The 14,679-nt window shown below is 41.4% G+C and overlaps 1 protein-coding gene across 2 annotated transcripts in view; it reads right to left on the bottom strand.

The window, feature by feature from the left end:
* Positions 1–6,143: 6,143 nt before the first annotated feature.
* Positions 6,144–14,679, bottom strand: part of LOC133380499 (transmembrane reductase CYB561D2) — an 8,954-nt gene continuing 418 nt past the window's right edge. The window contains exons 1-4 of one of the 2 annotated variants that reach the window (XM_061617867.1): positions 14,585–14,670; positions 9,586–9,888; positions 8,184–8,221; positions 6,144–7,481 (exon numbers count right to left, since the gene is read on the bottom strand). In XM_061617867.1, the coding sequence (XP_061473851.1) occupies positions 6,978–7,481; positions 8,184–8,221; positions 9,586–9,712 (669 nt within the window). In that variant the 5' untranslated portion in view covers positions 9,713–9,888; positions 14,585–14,670 and the 3' untranslated portion in view covers positions 6,144–6,977. Of the gene's footprint in view, positions 7,482–8,183; positions 8,222–9,585; positions 9,889–14,584; positions 14,671–14,679 lie in introns of those variants that run through there. The other variant, XM_061617866.1, reaches the window with a different exon arrangement.

Below are 14,679 nucleotides of genomic sequence, written 5' to 3'. Positions count from 1 at the left end.
AGCACTCTGAATATTACTTGGATGTGGCCTAAGTCTCCTCACCTCAGCCCCTCCCCTGACATGCCCCATTTTCAGCCTTACACTGGCTCCACTTGGGCTGGTCTCGGCCGAGTCCTGGCTCAGCTGAGCTCTGGCTGAGGAATGCTGGTGTAGCCTGGCTCAGGTGGAGATCTGCCACATCCAACTCCACTCAGCCCGGCGTAAATGTGAGTTGGATTGCGCTCTAAGGCATTTATTCGGTGTTTCAAACCACCACGTTGACAGAGCTATAACTTTAACCCTTGGACCCTAGATGTTGGTCTTGCAGACACAATTCATAATTCCCAAACTGTCCCATCCTGGCTTTGCTATGGCAGTGAATCCCAAATATGCAGGTGGCAAGATTCGCAGGTTCCTCCCTGGTTGGACAAGGCCCAGCTAAGGAACCTGGCAGACAAGGAAGTCCAGGGAAGCTGGTGGGCAAAATGATTATACCTGACTTAAGAATTCAGCAGGCAATGACCTAAGTAAACCTAGTCAGATAGCAATAGCTGTAAATGGCCAGGCAAGAAAGCCAAGAACAAGGAAACAATACCAGGAAGCTATGCCAACAGATTTTGGTAACAGAAGCCATTATTACCTTGATGCTCTTTTATTTATTTATTAAATTTATTAGTCGTCCATCTGGCTAGCTGTCCAGCCACTCTGGGCGATGTACAAAATAAAAACATACAAATACATTAAAACATTAAAAATCTCAATAATAATAATAAAACCTAACCCACCCCAAAAGCCTGCCTGAAGAGCCAGGTCTTCCAGGCCCGGCGGAAGCTCATCATAGAGGGAGCATGGCAGAGATCATTTGGGAGGGAATTCCACAAAGTGGGGGCCACAATTGAAAAAGCCCTCTCCCTAGTTCTCACCAGTCTAGCTGTTTTAACTGGTGGGATAGAGAGAAGGCCTTTTGAGGCTGATCTTGTTGAGCGGCATCCCTGATGATGTTGGATGCGCTCCTTCAGATAGACTGGGCCAAAACCGTATAGGGTTTTAAAGGTCAGAACCAACACCTTGAATTGGGCCCGGAAAACAACCGGTAACCAGTGCAACTCCTTCAGCACTGGAGTGTTGTGATCTTGCCAGCGGCTGCCTTTAATCAGGCGAGCTGCCGTATTCTGTACCAGTTTTATAGTGCTGCATACCCAACAGCTTGCTAGCAAAGTCTGTAAGTAATCCCTACTTTAATTCATACTCTTGTAGTCAGTAGGTGGAGAGTTCTGACAGCCTGTGGTGGGTTCCTGTTAAGGAGATGTCTTGTGAGCAAGTTGACCTGGTGGGGTTCTAGGTCTGCAGCGCATGGAGAATGCAGCATTTTAGGGCTTGTGGGAGATAGAGGAGAGCATTCTGTGCACTGGAATTTCCGGAAAGCAATCCTATGGAGATAACCTGTGGCTCTTAGACGCTGGGTCTTTATTTTATTACTCAGGGTGTGACAAGCATCTCCTTTTTCTTTGAAAATGGGAGTATAGCAGGATTGAGAGATCCTAAAAAGCCACTGCATGTCAAAAGTAAGCAATACTGGGCCAATAGATGGTCCAAGAATGTAGCTTTATATGACAGGCTGGATGCTTTGGAGATGAGTGCTACCTAGGTAACTTGGTTGAGTTAAATCAGTTAATCTTCTGAAGAGCCTGCTGGGCCCTTACAAGCAGGATAGGGTCATTATATGTCCTAAAGCAGTGATTGAAAGCCTAAATGATTCATGTTAATTGCACATATGTGGAGCTAGTTCCTGTAAGATCCTTGTTTCTAACTGTTCTAATTGACTCTACATTGAAAAGAAATACTCTGGATGCAGAATGTCTACCTGTTTCTATCCCCTATAAATTTTCACTGTCAGAAGAGGTATGTAATAATCTGAAGTTTTTTCTCAAATTTTTCTGTTAGAGCAGGAGAGTAGAATTTACACGACTAGCCTTAAATCTCTACAGTTTTACAGTTCTGCCTTGTGGATGGAATTTAATTTTATACCAATTGCTGACAGTTGGTCCTACAGAGAGTTCTTTATGAAGGGCTTTTGAACTGCAGGTGCTGCATCGGCTTCTATGTGTCTACTATTCTGTTCAATGTCCTTTTTTTTTTTTTTTAACAGTCAAAATATTCTAGTTAAAACCACAGAAAGAAACTACTAAGTTCAGTTAGCCTTGTCACTTTAATAACTAAATCCTGTGCTGCTGTGAAAGAGTTTATACCACTAGTATTTTAGGCAATTCAACCTGCCCATTGACTCCTTGCAGTTTACCTCAGTATCATCTCATCCTTTATGAAGTTCGAGAATATGGAGTACTACTAATAGCATGACATTAAAAGAGAAGCTGCAGAATCCCTCTGGATTCAATGACTATTTCAAATAGCAGTTAGTCTCTCCCTTTTATTTTACTATCATCCTTCAGTCACATCACACTTAGGAACCAGTCTGGTGGCACGCTTGAAGGCATTGGAGAATTTTCCTGGACCAGAGGCTTCCCAGCACAGCTGTTTGCTGTCCAGGGGTACACATAATTGTTAATCCTACTATCGCTCACTGTTGCAGTTCCATCTATTAGTAATGAAGGGCATGACAATCATAGGCAACTCAATGAACACATTCATAGAGAGGGAGCCTTGTAGGCTATCTAGTCCAATCCCTGCTCAGTGTAGGAAAACCAGAGCTACAGCATCCCCTCGGATGATTGTTCAGCCTCTACTTGAAGATTTCCAGTAAGGGAGAGCCCACCACCGTTTTAGGCAATTGTTTCCATTGTTTAATTGCTTTACCATTAAAACAGTGCTCATAATGTTCAGCTGAGATCAACCCTCTTCAGATTTTCTCATTAGATCTAGTCCTGTCCTCTGGGGTTGCAAGGAATAATTCTTTGCCCTCTTCTTTGCAAGAGCCCATCAGGTATTTGAAAAGTGCTATTATGTCCCTTCTCAATCTTCTCTTTTCTAGGTTAGACATACCAGTTCTTTAAACCTTTCCTCATAAGACTTGTTTTCCATCTTTAGTGTCCTCTTCTGAACCTGTTCCAATTTGTCTATGTCTTTGAAGTACAAGACTCAGAACTGGAGACAGTAGATGAGGTATGAGTAGTGCAGAATAAAGTGGAACCAACAACTATGACATCTGCAAGAAACAGCAACATTATATGCAGATACAGGTATCTCATGAGCCCTGTTTAGGGATATCTTGTAGTTTTAAAAATACCCAGAGCTAGTGGATCAGAAGGGAGCGAAAATGAATAAAATGGAAATTGCCAAAGCCACTACACATGTTCAAAAACTTTATCTAATATAGCACCCTTCAGTACAGATTACTTTTCTTAGATCAGGCTCAGTGATGGGTACCCCTGCCCTGCAGAGACACCCATCACACACAGTCCTGTGCAAACAATCATCTTTACTAGGGCAGGTTCAGATTTGGCAGAATGCTAGTTGTTTCAGTAACCACAGTACAAATTTCAATCAAATTAATATGTGTAAGTAAGATTAAAGATGTGTAATTAAGATTCCTATTGACACAATGCCCATTGCAGGTGTTATTGAGAGGACTGGTCTTACACAGAAAAAGGTGGGGAGACCATTTTCCCATAGAAAAAATAACCAGGTACGCCTAGTCCATAAAAAGGTAGAATCTTTACATAATACTGTATGGCAAACTATATGCTGAAGAAAATGATGTTGTACAGGACCACTAGAAGCTGCAAACATTTAAATTATAGCAAAAAGATCTCTCAAACCCTCTGTCTGGAGGAAATCTATGATACTGTAAGGCTTCATAAACATCACTCTTTTCTGGGTTTCATTTTGAGGCAAGGGGCTGCAGTCAAAGGCCCCAATCCAACTAACACTAGTTGTGATTGAGTTGCTTTGAAATTAGGTGTTTCATAGATTTCAATGAGATTTAGTCATGATTAACTTTATCTGGACCAGGGCCAATCTCTTATCTCCTCCTTGCAACCATGGTGTTTCCTCCTCTCCCATTAAGCAAGTAGCTCAGCTTTGCCCATTTTCTCCTTCCTTGCTAAGGCAGTCATTCTCCTGTCCTTCCCAGAGAGCAAAACAAAGATACCTTTCCTTTAAGAGTTCCCAGAGGCCACAGCTGGTGGGAACCTTCCATGTGCACTTCTACTGAAGCGGATTTAACATGCTGCAAACAAAGTAGGAAGTAAGCTGTTAGCTTTTCTGATAGCTAACGATAAAAAAGCAACTGGGTTTGATCCTTGGCTTGGAAGAACAAGGGAGAAATACCACCCCATTGAATGATTCCCAGCCACTAGATACTTACTCAGCCAAAGCATCTAGAAGCTTTCTGAGGGCCTCAACATTGCTGTGAAGAAAGCACTTCCATGCAGAATGGTGTGTAGATCAACAAGTGCTGATCTCACATGCGCATATTATCTGCATGTGTGCTTGTCATGCTCTGATTACATTACAAGTTCCACACAAATGTATCTGAAAACAGCCCCAAGTCTGAAAAAAAGAGTACTCATTGGTATTTCAGTGCTATGCTTCCATGTTTGTGTTTGCAGGATCTTCTCTGTTAAGTACTGCTACTCGTGAGACCAAATACTGGGGAGTTTTGGTCTAAGAGCTGCCAAAAAGATAGAAATTAACACACTATTCTAACCTCTGTGCTTGATACACTGGGCAACCTTTGGACATCAGATCTCCCTTTTGTTTACTTATCTGTAAAATGAGGCTACTATTCATCTACCATAATATAAGGGAGAATGGCAGGATTCAACTACTCTGGAAGCAGAGAACAGAAAGAGCTGAACAAGTCCCTTGTTGTCTACCTTGAGAGGGCATGGATATGTTTACCAGGCTCCCTTCATCAGGAATTATTTCAGGCAGGATTGTGGTCTTGGTGTATACTATGCCAGCTATAAGATGAAAGATTACAAAGGTCTAAGCCACTAAGGAAGAAGTTCAAAGAGAGAGTCCTAAGCTTACATAGAATTGTATTTGTGTCAGTGAAGCCTTGCCACGGACAGTGCATGTGTCAACCTGAAAGGAAAAAGCCAGTCAGCGATTATCAGTGTAAAGGGCAAGAGGTGGGGATGATAACAACAGAGACTTGGTTTTACCCTAATCTAATGCTTGTTTACTTGAAAGCTTGTCTCATTGAGCCTACTCTATGTAACTGTGCAGAGGAGCATAACATTTGCTGCCTCACTTTCTACCCAACAGGTAAAAGGAAGAGGAGAAGCCCTCACTCTTTCCCCTCCCTGCTCCTGGTTCTCAGTGATGGCCACTTCTTGGTTGCTGAGCAGCAGTTGCTCTCAAGGTGGCTGCTGCCACAGCAGCTGACACAAGGGGACAACTACTGATGAGGGCCAGACTGAAGATAGAAGAAAGACAACACTGTGGTAGCTTCTCCTTTCCACTTTCATGCAAGCCTAGGTGAACAAGGCTGTAATCCTGTCCAAAGTAACATGGGACTAAAGCCACACTGAACTCAAAGGACCACATGCGGAATGACAGGACTTATTTCTGAGAGAGGCAGGAAAAAAGGTGGGTGGTGAAGGGTTTGCAGCCTCAGTATATTACAACAATAGGAAGAAATAGCAACCTTTATCTTTCCAGTATCTCCTAACGTCTGTCTAGATCTGAAACAGTGCAATATGCCCTCTTCATCCATCACCGTCTCTTCACATCAAACTGTCACTGGTTTATTTGGTAATCCCTTTACTGCCATTAGGACATAGCAATCTGGAATTTCAGTGCCTAACTGCTTGCCATCCTAGTCTGTTTTGGAAAGTGAAATCTCTTAAACTTGGTCAAATAAAAGTTTAGTATTTATGCCTTTTGCCCAGGTCAGAAGGTTCTGATCCTTCCGCTGCTGTTTGGGGCATCACACTGCAACATTGTTAAAGTGACTAACTAGTTAGTCTAACAAGAGACTACCACTTATAGCTGATCGGATTTTGGTTTTACCTGCGTTACTACAGCTTTGAGATCTCCACCTATAAGGCTGTGAATAGATAAAGCAACAGGAATAATAACCATTTACACCTTACATCAGCCTTTCCCAACCAGTGTGCCTCCAGATGTTGTTGGACCACAACTCCCATCTTTCCTGACCATTGGCAATGCTGGCTGAGGCTGATGGGAGTTGTGGTCCAACAACATCTGGAGGCACACTGGTTGGGAAAGGCTGCCTTACATGCTATCATGCATTTGTAAACCCTGTAGGAAAGAAAAGCTGCTGGGTAGGGGTTGGTCAGGTATTCCTGAGCAGAAAATTGGTGAGAGAAGTGTTAGTGTCACTATCCTCCCCTGCCACTTTTTTCTTGCAGATTCTCCAGTTCTATACAAAGCAGCTTTGTTTGTTTTTTAAAGTGTGTAATATGTTTAGGCCCTGACTGGCACATATTACTTGCTTACTTCTAATACAGCTGAGGGTACTGTACATATTAGAAGGTTTTAAGGGAGAAACCGTTGCCTTTACTACTGTGTTAGAGATGCCAACCTTTCCCCCTTCAGAAGGAATGTTAAGGGTTTCCATCTGATACCCAAACCAGCACCACTTCTGCACATCAAACATTTTACCAATGGGAAGAAAGCTAGACCAAGTGAGGTATGTATTTGCATGAAAGATGGATTTCAGAAGCTGCCTAAATCAAGAGCTATCTAAGCAATGTGTGTTGTACTTTCATGGGTAGGCACTAGCACAGTGCAACTGGGCTACTTACTGGCAGTATTTTCAGAGGTATTTTTACAGAGAGAGAAAATGCTACATGGACACTGGCACCAAAAGGAAGCTGGTTTGAACAGTATAAGCATCTCCAGGATTTTAACAGGGGAAGTCAGAAATCTACATAAAAATATCACATGAAGTTATAGGCAGGTTAAAAAGAAGATTCTTCAGCCCCAGTGCCTTATAAGGCTGTCGTCTCTTTACTGATGACACAGGAATTCTTCAAAGATTCCACAAGTTGTCTGATTCAGGATGGCTTTCAAGGCTGTATTCTTTTGCGGTAGAGGTAGGCATTGCTCACTTGGTTCATGATTACCAGGCTGGTGAGGATAGGACACAGCATCAACAGATACCAGGAGACTCCAGTTACAGATACGGTGAACCACAAGGAACACATACCCAGCATTAAACTGGCACAGCCAAGAATGTAACCGATCAGCCCTGATGTGGCATGGTAAAGCTTCAGCTTAGTCAATGTCCAGTTCTTCATCAGCTTGGGGTACAACAGAGCAAGCCCACCCATGCACTGCATGCTAGCATACAGCACTGTCAGCAAGCCGGTCAGGCCATGCCAGGTGACAAAATGGTCTTTTCCCTTGAGGTACTTGTAATAGCTGATGATGGCCAAGCCCAACACTGCACTGGTGAGTGAGAGCAGCTGTAAAGCCCAGTGGAAGCGGACCCTGGCCTTACGAGAGAAGGAGCGGAGTAGGGAGCTCTCCGGAGAGAAAGCCAGCAGGGCTTCTGTCATCAGAAAAGAAAACTGGGGAGAGGCAGAAAAAGATATCACCAGAGTTTGCTAGGTTAAGTTTAGCCACTAAAAACTGTTCTCATCCCCAGCTTAACCACACACACAAAAGTGTTCCTCTATAAAAACAAAAAAGTTTCCCCCGATATTTAGCATGCATTTTAAATTGTTTTTAATTTTTTTTAAACTGTGTTTTTAAATTGTCTTTTTGTGTTTTAAAATTTGTACATTTGTTTTTATTGTTTTTAATTGCTGTACGCTCAGAGAGCTTCGGCTATGGGGCTGTATATAAATATAATAAATAAATAAATAACTTGGCAACTCTTATCAGATACTCACATTGATCTATCATGCAGAGGCTGATCTCCAAAGTAAGCAGTACAATTTTTACAATGAGCCTCATCAGCATAGTAGGAAATAAGGCTCTGTGAGCTACACAGAAGGTAGGAATAATTATCTCATATTTTAATCAGCTACCAGTAGCAAATTCTGGATTTAAAACCCACAATAGGCATGAGCAGCTGCATCACCACCTCCTTTCCCAATTCCTTAGTGCAGAATTGTTGCCTTACTCCACAGTGAGTCAGTAACAAAGCCCTCTGTACTCCTTTTGCCAGAATATTTAGTAAACTGAACACACACACCCATACAGATAAGATAAGGTTATAGTTAGTTATTTGGAAAGATGGTGGCAAAAAATGCCTTTGGCAAGCTTACCGCAAGAGACATTAAGAAAGGATGCCAGGAAAACAGACCTAGAAAGAAATGAGAGCAAGATGAATCCTGCAGTGTAATCAACTAGCATGATGTTCAATAGAATGCATCCATTTATATCATAGAAATAAACCAGTTGTGTGACGATGAGTGTACCAGAATCACTGCTGGAGAGAAACCCTGTCACAGATTGTTTACCATGTGCCTCCATTTGGATCTCTTTGCCATTCCATCTTAAGAGGCAGGAACAAAACTAGTGCTCCAAGACAAACATAAGGAAGTGACTTCAAAATCCAAAGCAGTGAAAGAAATACAGCACTCCAAACACATTGTGGAATTAGATACAAATTCCAGAAGTGTAGTCATATTCTTTTCTAGCAGGAAAAACATAAATGAGCATTGTGAACCCTTAAAGGTGTACAGGTTTGCAATGGTATAAAATTTGTGGCACAAGTATATGCTACACTATATTGTGACTTGTAAGGTACAGCAAGAATAATCACTTTTAGAATTAGGTGTGACACTGATTCTGTCCCTGTAAAGAAAATTAAATATTTTGAGCAAGAGTGGTATGTCTTGTGCAATGGCAACTAGGAATGCACTGCCCTATGCCAAAATTCCTAAGTCACCACTGAAAATGGGCCTAGTGATCTCACCTAAAGCCTTTGTTTATATGAAAGAATCATATTTCATTGAGAGGCTCATTTAACTGAAAGAGGCTCAAAGTTTATTCTCACAAAACATCCTGGACTGCCAGTGGGTAACAGGAGATGTTGCAAAGGATCTGTTTACTGTGACAGAGACCATGTGTTGCATTCAGTAATGGAACAACAGAAATGCTACACTATTTGGCACTAAAGTACACTGGCCAAATTATCTCAAGGCAATAGACAATGATTCCAATCTAGCTGTAGCTACAGGCAACTGGCTACATATAACACAACAGGTAGCCCTGGATGTGGATGGACATCCTTTTTCACATCAAAGGGTTTGGAAGAGCATCATGAAGGTGGTTAACATTCAAATTTGCATTAGGAGCATCACAGGTCTCTCCTGCTGGATTAGGGCCCCTGTCCTGTGTGTAATGCTGGACAGTAGCCATTCCTCTCAATGTAGGCCCTGCAGTTTTACAGGGACAAACAATTATTCTTAAGAGCAGGAATGCCAAAAAGAGCCTACATTCAGAAGCCATTGGTCCTATGCAGAGCTAGGCTGAAGCCAAATGAAATCCAAGTTCGCAAAAGACAGGACTGCAAGTCCTACTGGCTTTCAAATGGCTAACATCCTTTGATCACATGCAGTACTGGATTTTAGATATATTTGCCCATACTTTAATTTCCAATCAAACCTGTGCACAGCTATTGGAAAGTATTTAACAATGCATTTATCATTGTGCCCTACTTACTTGATCCAGGTCTGCTATGCACAGCTACAAAAATGGTAAATCCAAGTGAGACAAGGTGTGCAGCGGCACCAAAGACAGCCCTGAGAGAGCGGTATATTCGTGATTCCGTTTCAATGGTCAGAGCCATCTCTTCTCCAGCACAGGTTACAGGCGCCTGACCTTCCACTCTTCAGTTACCGGCTTCTTGTTGCTGTGTGCAGCATGTATCAGCTTCCCCAGCACATTAAGGCAAGAGGAAACTACAGAATACTATTGTGTTAGGGAGAAAAAACACATCATTCTTCTCATGCTTCTATTAGTTATCTGGGGTGAAAAAAGGGAAAACAACATTATTAAGAACAACAGTGGTAGCTCAATAAAAGCTATCCTAAAATGGTACAAAGTTATGAAATAATGTTCAGTGGCCAGTCTTGAAGGACAACCCAGGCTACCAGAAGAAGTAGATGGGTTCCTCTTGGTTAAGGATATGTCTTGTGAGTAAGTTGACCTGATTGGGTTCTAGGCCAACAGGGCATGGAGAATGCAGCATCCTGGAGCTTGTAGGAGATATCTTTTTTTTTTTTTTACAATAATTTTTATTCAAATTTTCATAAAACAAACAAAACAAAATAATAAAACATTCAAAGACAAAAAACAAAACAAAACAAAAATGATTAAACAAAAAAATAAAATGTTGACTTCCCATTTGTCGCAGATCAGTTATAGGTCTACAATATATAACAATCCTGTCTCTTAAATTATATTATAAAATCACTTTCCTCCAGTAGTTATCTTAATTAATCATCAAATCTCATAAACATTACTTTATTCTTTCCACAAAAAGTCAAAGAGAGGTTTCAATTCTTTAAGAAATATATCTATCAATTTTTCTCCAAATAAACATGTCGATTAACCCATCTCGTTAATAATAATAATAATCTTATTGTCATAACCATAGTCCAAATAAACATATTGATTAATCCATCTCATCAAAATCTGTTAGGTCCAATAATTTCAATAGCCATTATTCCATTATCCATATTAATTCCATCTTCCATCTTCAATAGTCCTGTTAAGTCCAGTAATTTCAGTGTCCAATCTTCCATTATCAGTATTCCATAATAATCTTGCTGTCATAGCCATAGTCATATAATAAGAGTCTGATGGGAATTTCCTCTATCCCAAATATTTTCTTGGCATCGATTCTGAATAAGTTGCTGAAATATTGTTGTAAAGTCATATCTCTGTTCTTCTTTTTTACAAAATGCACTGGCTCATCTCTTGAGAGTTTTTCCATTGTCACATGGCTGCAGTTAATTCCATAGATTTTCTCTATATCAAGCTCCATCACGTCATTCCAGTCCAGAAAATTATCCAAGCCATTGGTAACTTTATCTCTAATATCTTCATTAATTTCTTCAGAGATAACGTTAAATTCCAAACAGTAGATTTTATTTCTAATATCCATAAACTCCAGATCTTTTTCCAATTCCACATTTGTTCCAATCTCCAGGGCTTGTATCTTCCCTTTATTTTTTCTTTTCTCATCTCTGATCTCATTCTCCTCTCTCACAGGATCCCCTATTTCTTTAAGCTCCTGCGTCATTTTGCTCAGTTCAATTTTCAGCTCCTTACTGCCCTGTCGCAGGGTTTGTTTCGTTATCTCAATCTCATCCATTATTTTCTGAAACATAATTACTTCCAGATTCTCAGCCACTTTCTTGATTGCCATTTTTAAAACCACAAAAACAAAACAAAACAAAAATAAAGAAGAACCACTTCTTATTTCAGCAACAATTGGGTTAATATTCCAGGCTTGATGACATCACAGTATAAACAGAGCAGCCTGCCTTATCTCTCTATGTTCAAGAATACAAAACAAATTTATTTCCCAGCATCAAAACAGTTAGTGGCGTCGTGAAGAAGCAGATTCGTCAAAATAAAATAGACCAAAAGAGAATAGTCCCAGACAATATAATGTTCCAAAGTTCATATTTTTTATTTTTTTCTCCTCGGAATAGAAATCCCTCTTCTGTTTATATCTTTAGAATGCACTTCCAGGACAGCTTTTTGCAATAGAAGCAGAGATAAGCTGTTAATTTCGTGAATAACAGAGAAGAGTTATAGCTGATTCATTTGACAAATCTCTTTTTGCTGCAACAATTTAAACCAAGTAAAAAAAAAAGATAGAAAGAAGGGTGCTTGCCTGTTAGTCCGTTTTCTCTTTGAAGAAAAGATAAACGTGTCGCATTAATCAGATAGAGCTTGTTCGGAAGTCCGTCCGGCATTGCTGGCTGGACCTTTTCTCATAAATTAATGAAATCCAGTCCTCCCAACAAAAACAGGCTTTTGAGGTTGATCTCTACGTTTCTCCCTGCCCGGGAGAAATTTCATCAGTCAAAAAAAAAATGTTCTGACTGATTTATATCTGAAAAAGCTTCTTCTGAGGCGGGAGCCCGTCTCAAAAGCAGGCACAAGCGAAGTCACCCTTCCCGGAAGTCGAGCTTGTAGGAGATATCTAAAGGTCTTCTATGGACTTAGCTGAAGTTTCTGAGAAGGAATCCCCTGCGCATAACCTTAGATGCTGTGTCTTTATTTTATTACTCAGAATGTGACAAGCATCTCCCTTTAAAAAGGGGGGGATAGATAGCAGGGCTCAGAGAGAAAGTAATAACTTTTTGGCAGCTGAACTCTCCCTTTCATAGTTATTCCTCCCTCCCATTCATAGTTATTCCTCTCTGCAACACGTGTCTGTAATAATGTAAAGGGGAAACATTTGTTCATGCCACATTCTGCCCTGCATGTGCAAAAATAAATTTAGGAGAATGGTTGCCATTAACAATTGTGCTGTTTTCCCCTGCACTGCAGGAGATCACATGCACTGTCTTAATACATCTTCTCCCCAAAATTAGTGCCATGCAAACACACTCTTAAATTAACAAGCAGAAGAAAGGCACTCGCTCCCATGGTTGGAGCAGGATTGATGTGTTCTATCAGGGAAAAACTAATACATACTGGCAAACAACAAAGCCAGTATAAAACATTTCAAGAGTTACAGCACTCTTGGCTTCTGAATGCAAATGACTGTCTTGACTTTAAGTCACCAGGAAGCATGGCTTGTAAAGAAAGCCTGCTGAGTCACATTCATATTTTACTTTATGACAGCAAGTATCCATGGGGCTGCTCCAAGGAGCAATGCTATTGATATGTGTAGGCATTTCTTGGATTAAGGCATAATAGCACACTTTAGTGCTACATAAGCAGCACAGAGTCAAAGGACTTTTCTTTACACTCCTTGTCGAATTCCCTAATAAAGATTAGGTGCTCTTGAACAAATCTTCAGCGACCAGCACCAACTGAAACGCCTAATGTATTTTTCCTGATTTATGCAATGCCTCATCTACAAACTACAATGCTAATCTGCTCCCCTGATTATTATCGATCAGTCAGTCCCGATTATTATTAATCAAACACACTGGAAAGTTGTGGCCAATTGGGGGTTCCCAGTCTGTATAAATGCAGCAACATGGGGAGAACTGCAAACATCTTCTGTATGCATTGGCCGCACACTCATTTCTATGCAATACTGCTTTTTCTAAAAGACTTTTATAACAAATTAAGCAACTGAGTGGAAAACTGAAGCCCAAGGCCACCTACTCCCTCCTTTGCATCTTCTACAGATTCACCTTCTTACTGGTATGACATCATACGATTCACAAAGAAAGGAGACTGGTATTGAGATGGTATACTCAAAAGGACCTGAGCCAATTGAGGATTTGAGCCAGCTGAGAGAAAATGACTTCTGTATTCATTTCTTTTCAAACACAGAATTACACTGTCAGTCAGACGGAACACTCCCCTTTACAAGGAGAGAAAACTCATTGTTTCCAAAGCAGCACAGATAAGCATTCAAATCCACGAAGCCCTAACTGCTAAAATTGCCATTTCTACGTTTGATCTTGTAACCGGATGACATGTATGCTTTTCTGGTTTTGCATTTAAGCAGTAATAAAACCACTATCCGTTTCCGAAGGAAAAATACAGTGTCTTCGCTCTTACTAAAGAGGTAAAGGTGTCCCTGCACTTATAGTGCCAGTCGTTTCTGACTCTTAGGGTGACGTCTTGCGACGTTTACTAGGCAGACATATGGGGTAGGATTGCCAGTTCCTTCCCCGGCCTTTCTTTACCCCCCAGCATATGCCGGGTACTCATTTTACCGACCACGGATGGATGGAAGGCTGAGTGGACCTCGACCCCTTTTACCGGAGATTCGACTTCCTCCTTCCGTTGGAATCGAACTCCTGCCGTGAGCAGAGCTGTTCTTACTAGCATCCCTTTATTTTAAGCCTTCTGCCACAGACCAGCACCAACAATCATATCAGGGCAACAATCCTGTTCTGTAGTCTTAAGTAGGGAGAGACGGTGTATAGTTGCCATCTCTCATTCATCTCGCCTTCCCTCAGCAACCAATTATTCCGGAGCCTAACACGTATCTCTCTGCACTATGAATGGGAGAACGAGATCAGCATGCTTCGTGATTCCTCCACACCCAATTCTGCTACCGATTCACTGACTTGGGACGGAAGAAGGATACCAGGATTGCCAAGTTACAAAAAGCTACAGACTCTTCAGAGCTCCGTTAAAAGAAATGGGGTGTGTGTTTCTTTTATATATTAATATATATATATGGTGTATATTAACTACAGGGAAGAGGGAGGGTCCAACGTTCCCTAGAATCTAAGGCCTATTCATGACCCGACAGCGAAAGGGGCCACATTCTCCTCGGATGAGGCAGCTGCCCCTCCTACTAATTTTGTACGATGCTGGATTTTGAGGAGCAGATTTCCGGTTTCGGGCGCCTAATTACCAAGATCAAAGATATAGGTCATAAGGGATTCCTGTGTTTCCAGCTCCACAAAAGGATTCCAAGTAATGGTTCAGGATACAGGAATAGCCCCACCCCCGGCGGCTGTGCAAGTGAGAGATAGATCTCAACCAATGCCCCCACCAGCCCGCCTACCGGGCGTCCTGCGGTTTTTAGCTGAGATCCCGTAGCTCCGAGCACCTCCTAGGTCCGGCAGTAGACCCCGCACACACGGAACGTGGGCTGCACCT

Source organism: Rhineura floridana, chromosome 3 (genome assembly GCF_030035675.1).
Source record: "Rhineura floridana isolate rRhiFlo1 chromosome 3, rRhiFlo1.hap2, whole genome shotgun sequence".
NCBI classification, from domain to species: Eukaryota; Metazoa; Chordata; class Lepidosauria; order Squamata; family Rhineuridae; genus Rhineura; species Rhineura floridana.
The sequence above is the reverse complement of the archived record's forward strand: the minus strand, read 5'-3'. Positions and strand labels throughout refer to the sequence as shown.